The sequence below is a fragment of the Heloderma suspectum genome, chromosome 6 (genome assembly GCF_057233095.1).
Source record: "Heloderma suspectum isolate Gila_16-S chromosome 6, 16-S_ref, whole genome shotgun sequence".
Classification (NCBI taxonomy): domain Eukaryota; kingdom Metazoa; phylum Chordata; class Lepidosauria; order Squamata; family Helodermatidae; genus Heloderma; species Heloderma suspectum.
The window spans coordinates 65,708,534-65,728,245 of NC_139463.1; the positions used below are offsets into that span (position 1 = coordinate 65,708,534).

At 48.1% G+C, this 19,712-nt stretch overlaps 1 protein-coding gene across 1 annotated transcript in view; it reads left to right on the plus strand.

The window, feature by feature from the left end:
• The first annotated feature begins 341 nt into the window (after nt 1-341).
• The window catches only part of CRHR1 (corticotropin releasing hormone receptor 1), a 114,686-nt gene continuing 95,315 nt past the window's right edge, over nt 342-19,712 (plus strand). The window contains exon 1 of the mRNA XM_084804657.1: nt 342-448. Coding sequence (XP_084660783.1) covers nt 425-448 — 24 coding nt within the window. The 5' untranslated portion in view covers nt 342-424. The remainder of the gene's footprint in view (nt 449-19,712) is intronic.

Below are 19,712 nucleotides of genomic sequence, written 5' to 3' on the forward strand. Positions count from 1 at the left end.
CCTGCGCTGAGCAGGGGGTTGGACTCGATGGCCTTGTAGTCCCCTTCCAAGCCCACTATTCTATGATTCCATGACCCCAAGGAGACGGGAGCGCGCAGGCAAGCGGCGGCGGTGGAGAGGTGCCCGCGGCGACCAAGCCATCCCCCCGCTTCCCCGGCATTTCCTCCAGCCCAGGTGTGCGCGGGGGGGGGGGCACTGCACGCCGCCCCATCTGCAAGGGCCGTCAATCGCGGGGGCGGGGGGAGCGGAGGCTGTCCGTAGATCCCCCCCCCGGAGGACTGGAGAGTGGAAGCAGGTGGGGGCGGGCCGGGGGGAGGAGGCTGCCGCGGCGGCGGCGGCTCGTCTTCGCTGAGTTGAGCCGGGCTGCTGCAGGCTTCCCGGTGCCCGGTCGGAAGGGGCGGCAGGCGGCGGGCGCCGCGGAGCGATGGAAGCCCGGGGGGTGTTGCAGGTGAGAGTCGGGCCGTGGCGGGGGGGGGGGACCGGGAGGCGGGGGGGGGACCGGGAGCGGGCAGAGGGAGGGAGGCTGGAACTCTTTCTCTCTCCCCACCCCACCCCACCCCACTCACTCCCCGTCTGTTCAACTTTACGACCCCCGGGGTCGGCGGTGGGGGTTGCGCGGAAGGGTCGAGGTGGGCGGGTGCGTGGGGATCTATGCTGGAGCCGTAGGAGCGCGAGGAAGGCTCGCCTCGCCTCGCCATGCGACTTTCCAACCCCGGAGCGGGCAGGAACACCGGGGTCGCGCAGAGTGATGGGGCGCGATCGGCTGCGGCCAGGAGACAAGGTCTTCCCTGTCTCCTGGTTTCCCCGCACCGACCGGTATTCTAACCCTCCCCCTCCTTCCCTCCTGCCATCTCCCTCTGTGGGACGCAGAGCAACTGAGTGCGGGAGCGGGGAAGAGAGGGGGATGGATCCCCGCGCTCCTCCGCCGCCGCCCTCCTCCGGTCTGGGGGGGCACCTCAGAAAGACCAGCTCGGCCTTTGAGCCCAGGGCCCCCTGACTCACCGCCCTGCCTCCGACGTAGCCTGGGGAGCTCTTCCCGTGGAATAAGGCATCTGAGGAGCAGTGTTCCTTGGAGGACCTTCTACTCCGGTTTAATTACTCTGCAATAGCTATCCTCGGTCCAGATTTACTCATCGCCAACACAGATTAGAATCTCCACCTGCGTAAGCGTACGGCCACCCAGATTGCAGGGATGAAAGTGCAGCTGAAGCCGTTAGGGAGCAACTGAGTTGCGGTAAGTGATCTGGAAGAGTGGTGCTGGGGGTAGTGGGAAGCTTTGTTGTGCCCAGACGGAGAAGTGAGAGTGCAAGGTGAAGCTGTGTTTGGGTGGGGGACGTCCACAGCAAGCCTATTACCACTGCGCAGTGGTCAAGATACCCAGCGCAAAAAGTGAATGAAGGCAGGACTCTGGTCCTGGAGGGGCCAGGAATGGTGCTCTAGCTTGGTTGTTTTCAGATGTTTTCCTTCAGGGAATACTTTTCACTGTCTGCTAAGGAACTCTTAAGGGCAGGGCCAGCTCCACGGGCAGAGTGCTTCTGTTGGGCCCCTTCCGTCAGGTTTATCTAGAAGTGGCAGCAAGTAACAGCAGACAGCAGCAGCAGTACCCCAAGCAATACTGGGCAGCTGTATCTAGTGGCCTCTTCAATTCCCCACAGTGCCCCATATATAATGCCGTTCCAGAGCATTGCGGGGAATTAAAATAGCAGCCAGCTCTGAAAATGCTCTCATTCATTTCAGTGAGGCTCCCGCAGAGAATCTCCCAGTGGAGCGTGTCCGATGCTGATTAGTGTACAGGAGAGAGGATGCCCCTTGGAATTTCTTCCTTGGGGCTCTGTCACATGGACCTTTTATTCTGCTCTTGAGATTGGCTACTCACAGAAGTTTGCAGATCCTTTAGAGGATGTCGTCAACCTCCAGGGTGTCTCCAGCACTAAATGACCTTTATTCCATTTTTTTTAATGATCGGAGATAATGAGCTATCAAATTACAGCGCTCGAGTTCCCTCATCAAAAGAGGAAATCCCACAATAAGAGGAGCTAGAACACAGCACCATCTAGGGACTGTATAATGAAATATATGGAAGACTCAGATAAGGAGGGAAGGGGGGGAACCATGTGTAAAGGGAGTCCGTCGTGATCTTGCATTTCAAATGGAAGCAGAAAGCCCAGTTTTAAATGCGGGATTTTAGGCTGGTGTAGAGATGCTCTCAGTCACCAAAATGTCTGTACTTGGGCTAACCTCAAATTCTGCAAGCTGCCCCCTGGTAGTTGCCCCAGTATAGCAGTTGCTGACGCCAGCCCTGCTTAAGTGCCTACCTTGGAAAGGACCACTGTACTTTGCAAAGGATTCTGCAGCACATCCTAGGGTGACCATTCAGACCTGCTGGACCACCTTATCATCCATTGTGAACTGAGACCTTGATCAGAACACACCTAACAGTCCACTCAGGCTGTGCAATGAAGGGGAGGATTGGCAGTGGTGTGCAAGCTGCCTTTCGGCAAAGCTCTTCCACCGTTACTGAACTTCTCACTGAAGAATCCCCAGTAAGCTTTCAATTAACAATTTAGCCCTGTTCAGGCGGTCTAGGCTGCATGCAGTTAGAATTGTGTGAGGGCAGGGAGATGCTCACTGTCCCCCCAGCCTTCTGCTGTGTCCCTGTCACCTGGCCCTAATACCCTCCACGTGTTGAAGGGTGAAGATCAGCAGCAGAGAGCCAGCTTTACCCATGTAGGTTCCCCATGCGATTTAGAGCCCTGCATGAACAGGGTTCTAAATCATGTGCGGTTCTTCCATGTGTAGAGCAGGCTCTCCACTGTAGACCTTTGCCTTCCAACATATGGAGGGCAGTGGTGGCTGTGTCAGAGACATGGCATAAGGGGCAGGTCCAGAGAGGATATCCTCAATCTCCCCTCGATGTGTGAGGGCTAGAATCCCTGAGCAGAGCTTTGGAGTACCGCTTTGGTGCGGCGAACCCTGTTCCGTGCAATGTGGGTGGTGCAGGAATAATGGCATCCAAGGGCATATTGAACTAGAGATGAAAACAGCTGTTCAAAAGTATCAGGACACATTGTGCCCTATAAAAAAACACACACACTCCCCTATGAAGGCTCCATAGCTGGCTTTTGCTTATGCCATGATTTGAACATCCTACTTACACCAATAAAAATGTTTCCCCTCTAGGACATTGGCTAGGGATCCTATTTTTTAAAGCCTTCCTCTATAGTGTGTAGCGTAATTCAGCCCAATCTCTGAACATTCTTTACTCTGCAGGCAGCTTTAGGTTGTGCAACTGCTACTGGCTACAGTGAGGACTGGAGGAAGATGTAGGTTGGTCAGGCCAGATGGATGGAAAATGAAATTGTAGAATTTCTTCAGAGCACAACTGCGGATTGCATTGAGCGTGTGGTCACTGCCCAAAACAGTAATCATGCATTTAATTTTCCCCTCTGTGATGTCTAGGGCAACTTATCTGTGTCCTGACATCGTTCTGTTCTGATTTCCCACTTCACATAATTAGTGGCGGTGGGGAAACACACAACAGTGTGATAATCAGGACACAGGTAAGTTGTCCTAGACATTCTGGAAAAAGAGGTAGGGAATTAAATGAGTGGTTGCCATTGTTGTCTGGCTGCAACTATACATTTAACATACCTTGTAGTTTTGGCCTTACGGACCTTGATGAGGGCACTGTAGGTTAAAAAGACCAAAATCAAGTCATAGAATCATAGAGTAATAGGGTTGGAAGGGGCCTGTAAGACCATTGAGTCCACCCCCTGCTCAAAGCAGGGTTCCAAGTCAAAGCATCCCTGACAGATGGCTGTCCAGCTTCATCTTGAATGCCTCCAGTGTGGGAGAGCCCACCACCTCCCTAGGTCATTGGTTCCATTGTCATATTGCTCTAACAGTCAGGAAGTTTTTCCTGATGTTCAGCCGGAATCTGGCTTCCTGTCACTTGAGTCCATTATTCTGTGTCCTGCATAAAAGAAGAAAGCAAGGACATTCATGTCAGCACCATTGCTGAGAGAGATGGGAGCAGGATTTAATCCCTCCTGTAGATTACATATCACGTGACTGCATAAAAAAGTGCTCTCACACACACCACTCATCTTATCATGGTGGCAGAGGGCAAAAATCGTTGCAGGGAAATGATCCATAAATAATGGGCTCTCCCTGTGTTCAAGAGCACATCATTTTCTGATAGATGTGTGCGTTAGGATAAGAAGGAGCTTCTTCTTCTGTGGTTTCTTCCCATGGCACTGCAGTAGCATTTAGATACAGGAATTAGCAACTTGGTGCCTTCCAGCTGTTTTGGACTACAATTCCCACCATCCCTGACCATGCTGGCTGGGGTTTATAGGGATTGTAGTCCAAAGCAATTGGAGGGCAGCAGGTTGCCTGCCTCCAGTTTAGAAGCTGAACTTCTTGGGCAGGACACATCACACGGTTCTTTCCACTTGATCGTTGGCCCCGTTCCTGATTGGGAGTCAATTGGGCAGGAAGGACTCGTGCATTTTCCCCTGACTATGTGGGAGAAGTGGGAAGGGTTACCGTCTCCCAGCTGTGCCCTCCTGGGTACTCAGTGCAGCACCAACACCGACTTGAGGGTTGGGGAGGGAGGGTTGCCGTGGTCTATAGGAATTCAAATCCTCTCTCTAGGCTTCCTTCTTATTTGTGTGGAGATCTTGAGTGCTTGTACCTTGTGTTGGGTACCCGGGACAGATTAGGGATTCTGCAGGTGTACCGCCCACCCTGCTGCCCATCAGACTCCCTGCCTGAGCTCCCAGAGGTGGTCTCGGACTTGGTGCTGAGGACCCCTAGGATGATGGTCCTGGGGGATCTCAACTTCCATGCCGAGGCCACTGTATCCAGGGCAGCTCAGGACTTCATGGCCACCATGACAACCATGGGGCTGTCCCAACATGTCATCAGCCCACGTTTGATCTGGTTTTCTCGACTGGGCAGGAGGATGGTGATCTGAAAGTGGAGGAATCAACATCTGTCACGGTCAGATCACTTCCAGCTGAGGTTTAGACTCTTGGCAGCCTTTCCCCTCTGCAAGGATGGGAGACCTATTAAAATGGTCCGCCCCCAGAGGCTAATGGATTCTGATGGATTCCAGAGGGCTCTGGGGGATTCTCCTGCTGGTATGGCTGGTGCTCCTGTTGAAGCCCAGGTCGCTCTGTGGAAGGCAGAGATAGGGATGTTGGAGAAATCCTCCACGGACCCCAATGAGGCCGGATTCAATAGGGTATATCGCTGTCTGCACGGATTGACTGAGGACGCAAATGGCATGTGGGATGCCATTTGCAGCCGTAAAGGCCTTAGTTTAATGTAAATGCAGCCATAAATGGCTGCATTTGCCTTAAACTAAAGCCTTTATGGCTGCAAATGGCGTCCTGGACACCATTTGCGTCTGTGGTTTTCATTAATGTGATAGGCTATGCAAATATTTGTGGGACGTCCCTGCTTTTACGTGAGAGGCTACACAAAAAAATAGCCTATCACATAAATGAAAACCACAGACGCAAATGGTGTCCAGGACGCCATTTGCATCTGGAGACTCACCCTGTCTACCCCAGCAATACAGCCATGGCGGCCGTATCGCTGAGGCTTCAGAGCCGGCTGGCGGCTCCATGGAATCGCCGCGGAGCGGAGCTGGCCAAAGTGGATTCCGGGGGGGAGGAATGGATCGCCTCCCCCCCTGCGGACCCCCCCCCCCAGAACAGCAGGTAAGCGTTCTGGCCATCCCTAGGCAGAGATGACTTGGGCAGTTGACACCATCGTGCCCAAGCGCCCTCTCCCTCTGGGCAAAGCCCGGCCAGGGATGGGGGAGTGCGACCCTGTTGATTCTCCTGGACCTCTCAGCGGCTTTTGATACCATTGACCATGGTATCCTTCTGGATAGGTTGTCTGGGTTGGGAGTTGGAGGCACCGCACTGCGGTGGTTCCGCTCCTACTTGGATGGCCGATTCCAGAAGGCGGTGCTGGGGGATTATTGCTCTGTGCCATGGCAATTGTGCCATGGGGTTCCACAGGGCTCTATTTTATCCCCCATGCTGTTTAACATCTACATGAAACCGCTGGGGGTAGTTATCTGGAGGTGTGGGCTGAGGTGGCATCAATATGCGGATGACACCCAGCTCTACCTCTCTTTCTCATCAAACCCAAGTGAGGCAGTGGCTGTTCTGAATCAATGCCTGGGCACGGTAATGAACTGGACGAGGGCCAATAAACTGAAACTCAATCCAGACAAGACGGAGGTACTGTTAGTGGGTGGTTCGTCTGCCCAGCTAGGTGATATTCAACCTGTTCTGGAGGGAGTTGCAGTCCCTCTAAAGGATCAGGTTCATAGTTTGGGGGTGCTCTTGGACCCAGAACTGTCACTTGAGGCACAGGTGGACTCAATGGCACAGAGCACTTTTTATCAGCTTAGGCTGGTATACCAACTACGCCCTTATCTGGACAGAGATAGCCTAGCTACAGTTATCCATGCTCTGATAACGTCTTGTCTGGATTAATGCAGTGCGTTATACGTGGGGATGCCTTTGAAAATGGTCCAGAAACTTCAGCTAGTCCAAAACAGGTCAGCAAGATTGTTAACAGGGACTGGCCAACGAGCTCATATTATGCCGCTCCTTTTCCAGCTGCACTGGCTGCCAGTCCCTTTCTGAGCCCGATTCAAAGCGCTGGTATTAACATTCAGCTTGGGGCCAGGTTATCTGAAGGATTGCCTCCTCCCATATGTGCTTGCCCGGACCTTAAGGTCATCCTCAGTGGTCCTTCTCCGTGAGCCCCTGCCAAAGGAAGTGAGGCGGGTGGCTACTAGGAGGAGGGCCATTTCTGCTGTGGCACCCCGGCTGTGGAATGAGCTCCCTAGTTAACTGGCATCTACATTGTATTTCTTCCGGCACCAGGTGAAGACCTTTTTATTTTCCCACAAATTTTGGCTTTCTACTTTTTTAGCTTTGGTGTTTTAAATCTGTATTTTAAATCTCTGCATTGCTGCTAGGTTTTATTCTGGTTTTATTCTGGTTATATTGTTATATTGTGGTTTTAATGCTTTTATATTTTATATTGTTTTACTGTGTGCTTTTTGGTTTTAATTTTTGTGAACCACCCAGAGACCTTTGGCTATTGGGCAGTATAGAAATGAAATAATAAATAAATAAGTGGTTCCAGCATTCATACACGTATTGTAGCCTTCTCCAACTGAGTGCCCTTCAGATGTTTTGGTCTTCAGCTCCCATCAGCCCCTGCCAGCATGGCCAATGTTCAGGAATGGTGGGAATTGCAGTCTGAAACACCTTGGGCATCAGGTTGGGGAAGGCCGTTCTAGGGAATAAGACTCCATGAGGAAGTGGTTTCCATACTGATATAGGCATGTGTGAATGGGGGCCCTTGTGTCTGGGAAAGACCCATATAATAGGCCCAAAGCACTAAGATGGAGTGTCCGAGCATTACTGTAACATCATGTGAAGAAGCCACTGGAAGTAGCTCCACACTGTGTTAGTTACATGATATGGCCTTATAGGTGGGTTCCGAGGCTTAATTTGTGCCAGTGACCAGCCTTTGAATCCATTTTTAAAGTCAAAGCCCAGTTCTGGAACACACACATTAACAAGAGCATCCTTGAACATGTGCAGAGTGCCTCTCTTTGTTAAATAACTAGTTTGCCTGAGAACGTCTGCGGTTCATGGGGAAGGGTGTCCAGATCAGAGGGTATGTAGCTTTCAGACAGACTGAAGCCCTCTCTTCTCCTGCAGTGTTATGGTGGCAGGCAGCTTTCAATTTGCCCATTGAATTACTGCATTTTGTGATCAGCATAATCTGCACACAGCAATTATCCTTTGTGCAAATATAGTCTGCAGAATTTCCCTACATGAATTCATCCTGAATTGAGACAGGAATTAATGTATGCAAATCAACAATGGCAGCTATTTTTATACCCAGGGAAATAGACCTTTTTCTTAGGAGAACTGTGAGTGTGTTAGAGGGTGATTATAGCTCCCACTTGGCAAAGGAAGTGGCAAGGTGTGTACTTGAAGCAGGGATGGGATGGGATGGGATGGGATGGCTTCAGGTATAGTGTGGACAACTTAAAAAGGAAAGAATCTCTTGTGGTCCACCAATGTGCTTTTATATTTGTAAAAGAATGCATATGACTGGGGCTGGTGTGAATAGTAAGTAGTACAAAATATCTGGAGGGCACCAGCTTGGGAAAGGCTGAATTAAGGCATAACTAATGTGTGTTATGCGATCCAGAATATGTAGCCTTGTTGAAGAATGCAGGAAGTGCATTCTTCAGCAAGAAGAGATGGGCGTGTAGATCGCACGGTGAATTGCCTGCTTGGTGTGAAGGTTGCGGATATCACACGCCATCTAGATAGCCTAGTAGATAGTGCCGGGGTGGAGTCGGTGGTCGTGGTCCATCTTGGTATCAATGATGTGGGGCAATGTGGTCGTGAGGTCCTGGAAGCCAATTTTAGGTTGCTAGGTAGGAGGTCGAAATCCAGGACCACCAAGGTGGCTTTCTCTGAAATGCTACCTGTTCCACGCGCAGGGCCAGCCAGCCAGGCGAAGCTGAGGAGTCTCAATGCGTGGATGAGACACTAGTACAGGGAGGAGGGGTTCAGATTTGTTAGGCACTGGGGAACGTTTTGGGGCAAGCTGGGCCTGTGCGAGAGGGACAGGCGCCACTTGAACCAAAATGGAACCAGACTGCTGGCGCTAAACATAAACGGGGGCAGAGCAGCTTTTAAACTAAACCCTGGGGGAAAGCCGACAGGAGCTAGGAAGCATCCGGTTCGGGTTAAATCATCCCAAAGGGATGCAGATGAAAATGTTTTTGATTGCCCAAATGTAGAAGGGGAGGAAATAGGCCAGGCTTTTTTTGCACACACACAAAAAAGATATTGTACAACTGGGAAAAGGGCAGAAAAGGGCAAGTAAAATGATCAAGGGGCTGGAGCATCTCCCCTATGAGAGAAGGTTACAACAGCTGGGATTGTTTAGCTTGGAAAAAAGGAGGTTAAGGGGAGACATGATAGAGGTGTACAAAATTGTGCATGGTGTGGAGAATGTGGATAGGGAGACATTTTTCTCCCTCTCTCAAAATACTAGAACCCAAGGTCCTCCTATGAAGCTTATTGGTGGGAGGTTCAGGACAGATAAAAGGAAGGACTTCTTCACACAGCGCAGCATTAAACTATGGAACTCGCTACCACAGGATGTAGTGATGGCCACCAGTTTGGGTGGCTTTGAAAGGGGGTTGGACAAATTCCTGGAGGAAAAGGCTATCAATGGCTACTAGTCCTGATGGCTTTGAGCTACTGCCAGTACCAGAGGCAGTTCATAGATGTTCATAGAATCATAGGGTTGGAAGGGGCCTACCAGACCATCGAGTCCAACCTCCTGCTTAGTGCAGGAAGCCTGATTCCCAGGCAGTTCCCCATCCCCTTTGCTGTGAGTGAGCCTGTGTACACCAGTTGCTGGGGAACATGGGTGGGAGGGTGCTGTTATGCTCATGCCCTGCTTGTGGATTCCTGGTCGACAGCTGTTTGGCCACTGTGTGAAGAGAATGCTGGACTAGATGGACCCTTGGTCTGATCCAGCAAGGCTCTTTTTATGTTCTTATGCAAGTGCCTTATAGAATCAAAGCAAAGTGTACCTAGTCAAGCATTCTTTGTGAGAATCCCAGCAAACAGCAGGCACTAGTTGGCCTACCAGAAATTAACAAATCCACTAATACGCCACAATCTCCCACCTGTCTAAGATGTGCATGGGTGTTAATTGCACAACCAACTTTTTCCAAAAAAAAAAGGGAGGGGTAGCTTGGATCATGAAGGAGGGGAAGACAGTGATTGGGAATAAGGGCACAGAAATTTTCACGGGAAAGTATGAATAATAATAAATAGGACTTTTGGGTATTCGAAGTAGGTTCATTGCTGAAGTATCTTTTTAGTGAGATGCTGTTTCTCTCTCTCTCTCTCTCTCTCTCTCTCTCTCCCCCTCTCCCTCTCCCTCTCTCTCTGTCACACACACACACACACACACACACCCTTCAGTAGTGTGCTACTTAAGGTTAATCCGAGACAGGCAACAAAGTTAAGGTACAGGTGTACCAGCTTCTTGCACTATTTTCATTGACAAATTCTGCAAAATTGAGCTGCTATACACACAGAGCAGTATTAAATTATAAAAGATGCATCAGCTGTACTTTTCTTTCTTGCTCACGGGATTTGGGGTTAGCCCAAGTAAAGACATTTTGGGGATTGAGGAAGAAATTCCAAGGGGCAGCTTTCTTTCCTGTACGCTAATTGATATTGGACACATTCCACTGGGAGAGTCTATGTGGAAGCCTCACTGAAATGAAGGAGAGCAGTTTAAGAATATTGTAACGGATTCTGCCTCAAGGGTCAGATCTGCCTGTCTTCCCACTCTCCTGACTTTGATGACTGTCTTCAAACATCATGGGAGGCCAACTGGAAATGGACTTTTGTTTCCCCGTGATTCATACCCAAACCGTAACTTGTAAGTGAAATGCTGTATTTCTCCTTGTGCAAGAGCACATAATCTCTTGTGCCCTCTCCTCCTCCAAAGAAAGCTGACCCTGCATAAAATGCATGGAAGTTCCCATTGCTTGGGGAAGGGGGATCCAAACCCACTAGTCGTCCTCCACCTGACATAGCAAGGAAGTTGCATGTATAGAACTGTGGCGTGGGCACAAGGTGGCCTGAAATCTACTGGAAGAGCTCTGGGTGATTCACAGCAGACTGGCAAGGGTTTCTGACTGACAATTGTTTAACAGCAGCAAGAACAAAATGACTTTTTCCACCTAAATTAGTCTGCTGAAACAAAGAGCTTGGAGTAACCAGGAGTGGACTTTTGTGGGAAAGGACAGTGAGCTCAGTTCAGTTCCAGCACTGAAAACAAATTCCTAGGCTCAGAATGTGCTCAGAGGCACCCTGTTCTCTTGTTCAATGGGTTGTGTTTTTTTTTGCACTGGGCTCTGATTCAGTAGTGCAGCCCATAGCCCAGCCCTCCCCCCAAAATGGCACCCAAGGACCAACAGATTATGGGGGCAGCAGCAACAGGCCCAGGATCAGAACTTGGGCCAGTATGAGCCCACTGATCACCAAATCATCACCAAATGATCCTTCCTTTCTTCTTATTTTTTAAAAGAACCTTTTATAGCCAGGGGTCTGCCAGCCAGACATATACATGGTTGATGCTCCTTTTATTATTATTTCATTTAAATATACACTATCCCTTTCTACAACAAAATAAAACTTATTCCCCAGCAAGGGTGCAATCCTGTTGATTGTGCACTCAAAGGAAGGAAGCCTCCAAACTCAGAGGTTTCCGAATGCAGGGCGGGAGGAGTGGTAGAGACAGTCTTCGCCTCTCCGTCCTCCTGCCCTGCATTTTTTGTTAGATGGGCTTTTTTTTGCTAGAAGCTTCAGAGGCAGAGGGAAGGAGGCTGGAGAGGCCCCAGGATAGCTCGTATCCTAGCCTCTTCAGTTTCCTCCCCTCCCACCAAAACACCCCCCTTTCCCCCTCTCCGAGGTCAATTTTCCAACCTCTGAGGGCAGCTGGTGCAGTTCTTTCCATAGGATTGCTTCCTAAATGTGTTTCGCATCAGGGCAGCAGAAACAAACTTTCTTTTATTCCTGTAGTCATGATGGTGCAATGATTTAAATGAGTTTAAAATGTGAAATCGCACATGCTCAAAGTATTTATTTATTTTAATCAGGCTTGGCAAACAGTTTTTTTCCTTTGTTTTTTTTCCTGTGGGTGTCTCTACATTAAGCAAAAAACCCGCATCCTTACCGGGACTTTCTGCTCTCAGTTTCTTTGTGGGATTAGAAGGGGCTCCTTTACATGGCAGACGTGTGGTCTGAATCAAGGGAGCACTCCCCTGGCATGTGTGCAAAGGAGCGGGGGGGGGGGGTGTATGTGTTGTTTTCGTCACATAACTTGTGCTGTACCATTTCCTTGCAGCCCTCAGGAAAACTACAACTTACTTCTGAGTAGATGTAAGATTGTGCTGTAAGTCTGCAACTCTCGGCACACTTACTTGGGAGTAAGCCCCACTGAAATTAATGGGGTGCTCTGAATCAACAGAGGACGTTGATTCTGAGCTTGGTGGAGTGGGGGATCAGATCTGTCTCCCTTCATTTCAGGGAGGCATTTTACCTTCTCCCTCCAATTAGCTTTTGATTGAAAAACATGCTCAAACATTTACATGGCAGACTTGTGGTTTGAACTGAGGAAAATCCTTCCTTAACAAGTTCATAGCTCTACGCCAGCATTACACGCTGATGATATGGCACCATTAACTTTTATTACTAGCTTATCTCCAATGTTTTTGAAAGGAGGATAAAAGGGGAAATGTGCAGGAGACGTCCTGGAGGTTGACGACATCGTGTAAAGGACCCGCAAACTTCCTTGAGTGGCCAATCACAAGTGTGCAATAAACCGCTCATGTAGAGACGCCCTGTGTTATATCAGGAATGTAGAAGCAGTTGTAATACATGAAATGATAGCATAGAGGGGAGAAGGGAAATACTAGTTTTGTGCTTCACAACTAAAGTGATACATATGGTTGTCTAAAGGTGTGTGTGTTGGGGGGAGGGGGCATAAGACCATTAAGTCCAGGTTCTAAAATTACCTAGCGGCACCTAGATCTGGTTGGTGGAACTTGGGGCTCTAGCAGAAAACAAAGTAGACCCAACAAGCTCCCTCACTCCTGGTTTAGTACATGCGTCTTCCTACAAAATCCCACCCTGCACAGAAAACCAGATCAGAAGTGTAACTCTGCTTTCCATGTTCAAAAAACTACAATGGATTTTGCCAAATACGGGTACTGAAAATTCCTTGAAAACTGGCAGGGTGGATCCGTAGATGCATTTTCACAAGCACTTATGGAAATAAGTGCAGATAAGGCAAGGCAGTACAAATAGCCAGTCCGTCCCATCTTCATGCAAGAGTGAAGTTGTGTCTTACAGTGCAATCCTAGGTCTGTTTACGCAGAAGTAAGGGGACAGCCCTAAAAAGTGGCTAAAACTACTTTTAATTAATTAAATGCATAGAACCTATGCACATATAACTGAAAAGAATGGTTTCTGATTGTGTGGAAAGAGACTTACAACTGTACGTGTGTAGGTGTCTTTTCACAAAACAGGAATCCTGCTTCTCAGTGGGTTGCGTAGGCTTCTGTTAAGCTGAAAGTGTGGAAGTTGGGAGGGACAGCATGTGCCTTTTCACTCCTCTCCCTTCATACCTTCAACGTAATACTTAGGTCAAAACGAATAGTGCTGTCTTAAGAATGGCTGCATGAGTCCAGAGAGAATCATCTCAAGGCAGGCCAGAGGATTAGCTTTTCTGAGGTAATTTTTGCTTACAACCAGGCAGTGATATTACCAGGTAGCACGTCACTAACTCGGTCCTGGACAATTTGGAACAAATTCATGCAGTCTTCCCTAACCTGGCACCCTCCAGATGTGTTGGACTACAACTCCCATCATCCAGTGGCCAGTGGGAAACTTTCCCCTGACACCAGGTTTCCTATGTGGGGTGATTTATCAGTACGGAAAAGCACTGAAATCACAGGAGTTGCCACCTGCAGCCTTAAGTGGTGCAGTCCAGACACAGGTTTTTCCACCTCAGTGTGAACTAGGCCTCTGTTACGAACAAACCCGACGTTATGGGGGCAGCTAGGAAATCAAACATGGGGAAATAAGGGAAGGGGAGGATTCAGCTCCCCACATGCCCCCCTTTGATGTAAAAATTAGGCCCTCCTCACCTCCTGCTTTATATATGAATGGAACAGATATATCAAGAAGAAATATAGCTGCTCCTTTCAAGTCTTGGTTTGGGTCTAAGGTGTGTATGTGTGTGTGTGTGTGTGTGTGTGGTGGATTTAGGGAGGATTGAATCAAGGGCTGGGGGGAGCTAGGGGAATAAGTGAGAGGGGAAAATCTGACTCGGGGCCAAGGCCGAGGTCAACATTATAGGGTATTTGCTGATACCCACAGCCCTGTGCAGGGCCCAGGTTCAGGTTGACCCTTGGAGCTGCCAGCACTGCTGTTCTCATCCTTGCTGACGTCGCCTTTTTACCCCCCCGCCCCAAATCTCCAAGCGCAAAAGCAATGTCATTTGCCTTGAGTTCTCCTTCCGGGAAGTTGTGTGGAGGGAGAGGGCAAGTGAATGTCCAGTTGTGATTGTGGCAAGGCAGAGGGGGGACCCACTCAGAAAGGAGGCCCCACTGAGGAATCTTGCCCAAGCCCCCCAACCCAACCAGAGCCAGGCCTAATTCAGCCTGTCGTTGTTGAGGGAGAAAGGAACAGCAGAAATAGTCACTTTCTCTCTGATGCTGGCATGCAGCTTAGAAACAGTGACCATGTCTGTGATAGATAAATTATCATCCAGCAGTAGAAACAGAGATGAAATGTTGGTGGAGGAGGGAATGATTAACAGGGCAAAACACGTTATTTGCCTCCCCCTCATTCTTCCTGGCAATATCTGAAGAGTTGTAGCTGGCTTAATAAGGCAAGTGAGGTGCTTAAATGGTGTCCACACCACCAGGAAAAGATTTTGACATTTTGCTTCTTAATGCACCCTTTTTCTTGTCCCCATGCAGCACACTTTGGGAGCCTTGCCCATGCTTACCTGTTAAAAGAGCATTTGCATATTCTTCCGCAATGATTATGGGGCTTCTCTTTTCATTTTGGAGCCAGGCTTACCTCCAACTGGATGTGACATTAATTGTGTGAATGCAATTAAGGTGCATATTTCTAAAAATATAAATAGCAGACACGAACTGGGGTCAGCAGCAGCAGGACCACAGAAGTAGAGTTTAACCCTTTGCCCCCGCTGTGGTCAGTCACAATGGAAATTGTTCCCCTGAAGCTGTTATTTGTTATTCCCACCCAATTCAAATAATCGCTCCGAGGGTGGGTGGGTGGGTAGATTATCATTGGTGGGATTATCATTGTGACCACAGAGAACGGGGAGGATTAAACTCTCCCTCTCCACCCCTGTGTTCCCACTGTTGCTCACTGCCCCTTGCATTCTATTTACATTTTTAAAATGTGCACCATAACTGTATTCATGCATTTAACATGTCTTGGTTTGGCCCTTACTTAAGTGTGCTTTTAACTAGCACCAATTATGTGGGCAGTAAGGTGACCACAGAAGGGCAGGGGCTCTTTTGCCTTTCATAGTTGTGTAGAAAGGGGTATTTTAGCCCAATCGTGTGCCGATTTACTCAGAAGTAAGTTCCATTGCTTTTTGGAGAACTTGCTGTTGTGTAAATATGCACAGGATTGCGGTCCATGGCAGCAAGTGCACCAGGTCATACAAGGTTGATAAAAGCTGCAATGGGTGAAATAAGATCCTGATCCTTATTTCAGCTTTCCCCAACCCGGCCCCCTGCAGATGTATTGCTGTACAACTCCCATTGCTCCCCGTCAGCATACTGGGTGTCGGGCAGATCTTCAAAACAGGTTTCTGTCAGAGAGTGCAAAAGTTTATTATTTATTAAAAGCTTTTTTCCCCACTCTGCTCATCAACGGAAAAAGGTTCCCAGAGCTGCTTACAAAGAAACAAACAGTCCCTGCCCGCAGAGCTTCATTCTAAAAGGCATGACACAAAAGGAAAAGGGATTGGGAGAGAGGAGGAAGGAAGCAAACTTGGGCAACTAGTTCTTAGTCAGGAACTGATACCACCAGCAGCAGCGGCAGCCACTCCTAAGCAAATAGACTTGCTGCCCTGAGCTGTTCCTCAGTTCAAACAACAGGCCTCAGCAAGCCTCCAAGAAATAGACTTGATCCCTGACCTTTTCTTCCTTGCAGGGCAGTTAGATACAGTGGCCTCAGTGAGGGGGATAGACTAGAGGAGCCCAGCCCAACTCAAAATTAGTGCTTTTTTAAGGGTGTTTGTTTCTTAGGGCACAGTCCTATGCATGTTTAGACAGAAAAATGTCCTACAGCTCCCAGCATTCCCCAGCCAGCTGTGCTGGGAGTTGTAGGCCTTTTCTCTGTCTAAACATGCATAGGAGTGTGCCCTAAAGTGTTGTCACTGTCAGACCAAAAGCTGTACAGAGTGGCCCAAAAGTAGGTATACAGGTGTTTAGAATGTTGATGGGAGGGAGAGAGAATGTATGAGTAGAAGATCTGTGTCAGAATGACAGTTGGGAAGAGTGAGTGACAGGGAGTGACAGTTAAATCAGTTAAGTGTGGAGAGTGAGGCCCTTAATTAGGTATACAGTTTAGTTTTTTTTACTGATATTGTGAATGATGGCAGCGAACTTGAGTCAAGAACAAAGAAAGTATACTGTATACCTACTTTTGGGCCGCTCTGTATAATGGGGTGGGGTGGGTGGGGGTGCGATGACTGGAGGAGGGGCAGGCTTGCCTTGCTGGCCCCATCCTAGGTGCTGCATAGCTGGGCTAGCTCTGCTCCCTGATGTTGGACACAGGTGTCTGAACAGGAGGCCCTATACATGAGCACAAGCATGCATGGAGAATCCTCTTCAGAAGTCCATGTTCGATGGGCAGATGTCAAGGATGGGGCTAGGCTGGCTGGCAGCCTGGTCATCCCAGGGTGTATAGCCAGCAGCACAGTCCCACTTCCTGGTCATTGTGTGGACATCGTGTGCTACAGTCTGCCCAACTTTTAGTTTCTTTAAGGCATAATCCTCTGCATGTTTATAGGGGGGAAAGGTCTACAACTCCCAGCATGCCCCAGACTGCAAGGCTGGCTGAGGCATGCTGAGAGTTGTAGGCCTTTTTTTGTCTTGAACATGCAGAGGATTTTTCCCATAGACCCTTTTTTCCTCTCTCTCTTTCTGCATGCTTCCAGGTGAGGCTTTTATTGTGCAATTGCCTTCCCCAAAATGGAATTTTTCAGGGGCTCCACACATCATCACCTTCTGTTTGTAACCCTACCATGTTTTCCCATCAGTTCTTGTTAAGGAGGGGGAAATGGAATAGCTTTTGATAGATATCACTTGGAGTCATCCGTCTGGAAGCACCCCCTCTCTCTGTAGCCATAACTGTCAACGATATTCTGTAAGCACCTAGAATGTAATTCAGTTTGGTTTTTTTAAAACAGCAACAACAACAGCAACAACAACATTATCTTTTAATCTACACCTTTATGTACTTCTGCAAGGCTGGTGTGTCCCCCAAATCTGTAGATGCCACTACATTATTTTTGGGTGGCCTCATTTGGCTTCCAAACTGATACACAATGAACCACCTGAGTTCCTTATTAGAAGGAATTATATCATTTTTGTTTATATATTGACCTACATTTACAAAATCTGGTACAAAACCTTCCATCATATACCAAATAACACAAATGGTTTCGTACTTGAGATTGAATCATTGAATTAATAGCATTCATTTGCTCATCACATTTGAATTCACTTCTGTTTACACCAACACACACCCTCTATTGGCTTCTATTCACAGCAGTGCCATCCTTCAACCCCTAAGGGCGCAATCCTATACGTGTTTAGATAGAAAAAAAAGTCAACTCCCAGCATTCCGCAGCCAGCCATGGGGAATGGCTGACACTGATCTTTTTGGTTATTTATTTATTCTCAACCAATTGAAGCTTCTGGAAGCTTTTTAAAGGCATCTCTGTATAGGGCACATTACATTCTGGCTGGTGAATGCTGGGAGTTGTAGGACTTTTTTCTGTCTAAACATCCATAGATAGGATTGTGCCCTAAAGGAATTTCTAAACTGCAGACTCCCTAATCAATCCTTTACAAAGATTATCACTAGTTTAGCAATAATGGAATATAGGAAGCTATTTTATAGCACGTCAGTCTATTTTTGCAACTAGCCTAATATTGTCTACTCCAGTTGGGAGCTCCAGGGCTCAGACAGAGGTGTCTCCCCTGCTTCTTGCTTGTAACAACTTTACTTTCAGTGATAACATAGTACCTACAAAGAAGGTACTGACATGGGTGTTGATAAATTATGCTGATATATTTCTGAGCCAAGCTGCATAAGTCATCCTCGAAGAGCTTACCTACAGACTACTCATCTGATGATGATACTTGGATGACATCTTTGTAATCCAGACCAGTGGCAAAGAACTTTTGGACCAATTCAAGAACTATATCAACGTAACTGTATCAATTCAGACTAACCTACTGTAGTGTGCTCTACAGAGGCTGCTTTTAAATACTACCTAAAAACTTCAGCTGGAGCCTGCATAGAATATTTATTTATTTATTTATTTATTTAATATCTCGCCGTTTTTCCTCTTTGAGGAACCCAAGGTGGCGTACATAATCCTCCTCCTCTCCATTTTAGCCTCACAACAACACCCTGTGAGGTACGTTGGGCTGAGAGTCTGTGACTGGCCCAAAGTCACTCGGTGAGCTTCCATGGCCGAGTGGGAACTAAAACCCGGATCTCCTGGCTCCCAGTCCAACATTACAGCACACTGGCTCTATCATATCAGTTCTACACCGTCTTCCAGTTATTTTACAGACCCAATTTAAAGGTTTTGACCTTTAAAGTGTTAAAGACTTTTTGCTCTACAATACCGTAAGGACTAGTTGTTCCCCTATGAGCCTATCCATCTTTTTCAGGGCCAGCATCAAGGGCAGGCTCACTGACAAGAGCCCCCTGGACTTGCTCCTCCTCTTCACCGTCACAACCTGCTTGTTCACCGGCCTTTCGCTCTGGCCCAGATAAGGGTGGTGGTGAAAAGGAGGAGGAGATGCCAAGGCCTGCTTGGTCACTGGCTCTGTGCCTGTCAAGCAAGCAAGTGGCAGTGATGAGGAGACAAAGAGGATGTGGAGCAAGAGCAGCTGGTGACCACGGCGGTGAGGAGATAGACTCACTGAGGGAGGTGGCCCACTGAGGGTGTCTTGCCCAAGGGCCCTCAAAAACCTGGAGCCGGCACTGATCTTTTGGGTTGTTTCTTTATTCTGAACCATTCTCAGCCAGTTGAAGTTTCTGGACACTTTTAAAGGCAGTCCTGTGTAGAGCACAATAAAGTAATCTAGACAGAGATGATATAGTTACTGGTCCAGGTTACAAAGATGTCATCCATGTATCACCACCACTGAGGAGTTTGTCAGTGAACACTTCGGGAATGACTTGTGAAAGTTGGCTCAGAAATAAATTGGCATCGTTTATGGTGCCCTGGTCTTCGGTTTTACAACGCCCAGGACTGCTAGCAATCCCAAATTAAAAACAACCAACCTACAGAACAGTACAACGCATTGCTAAAAGAAGCAGGCAAGCAGTAGCATTAAAACAGATATAACTCATGTTGTACAAAGCCTGGCTGAATAAAGCCTGGCCCTGGAATGATACATGACTCGGTGCCTGGGGAAACTAGTCCCCAAATGCGGCATCACAACTGAGAATGCTCTTTCCCTGAGCACCACCAGGCTTACCTCAGAAGGCAGGGAGCACCCGAAGATCTTCCGAAGATGGTCTTATCATCCAGGCAACGGGTTCATGTGGGAGTAGGCATATGTTAAAATCCTTCTTGAAGGCCCCAGTCCATGTGCTCACACTGTCTAAAGTACTGTGGGTGGCAATGCGAGAGTGATTTTCCCTCCCTCTTTAAAATTATTTTATTAAATCATAAATGTACAACAACTTCTTTACTGTACACATGTACTTAATTGTTTTAAAGGAAAATGTTACGTCATATTACACCATGATCTTGGCTAA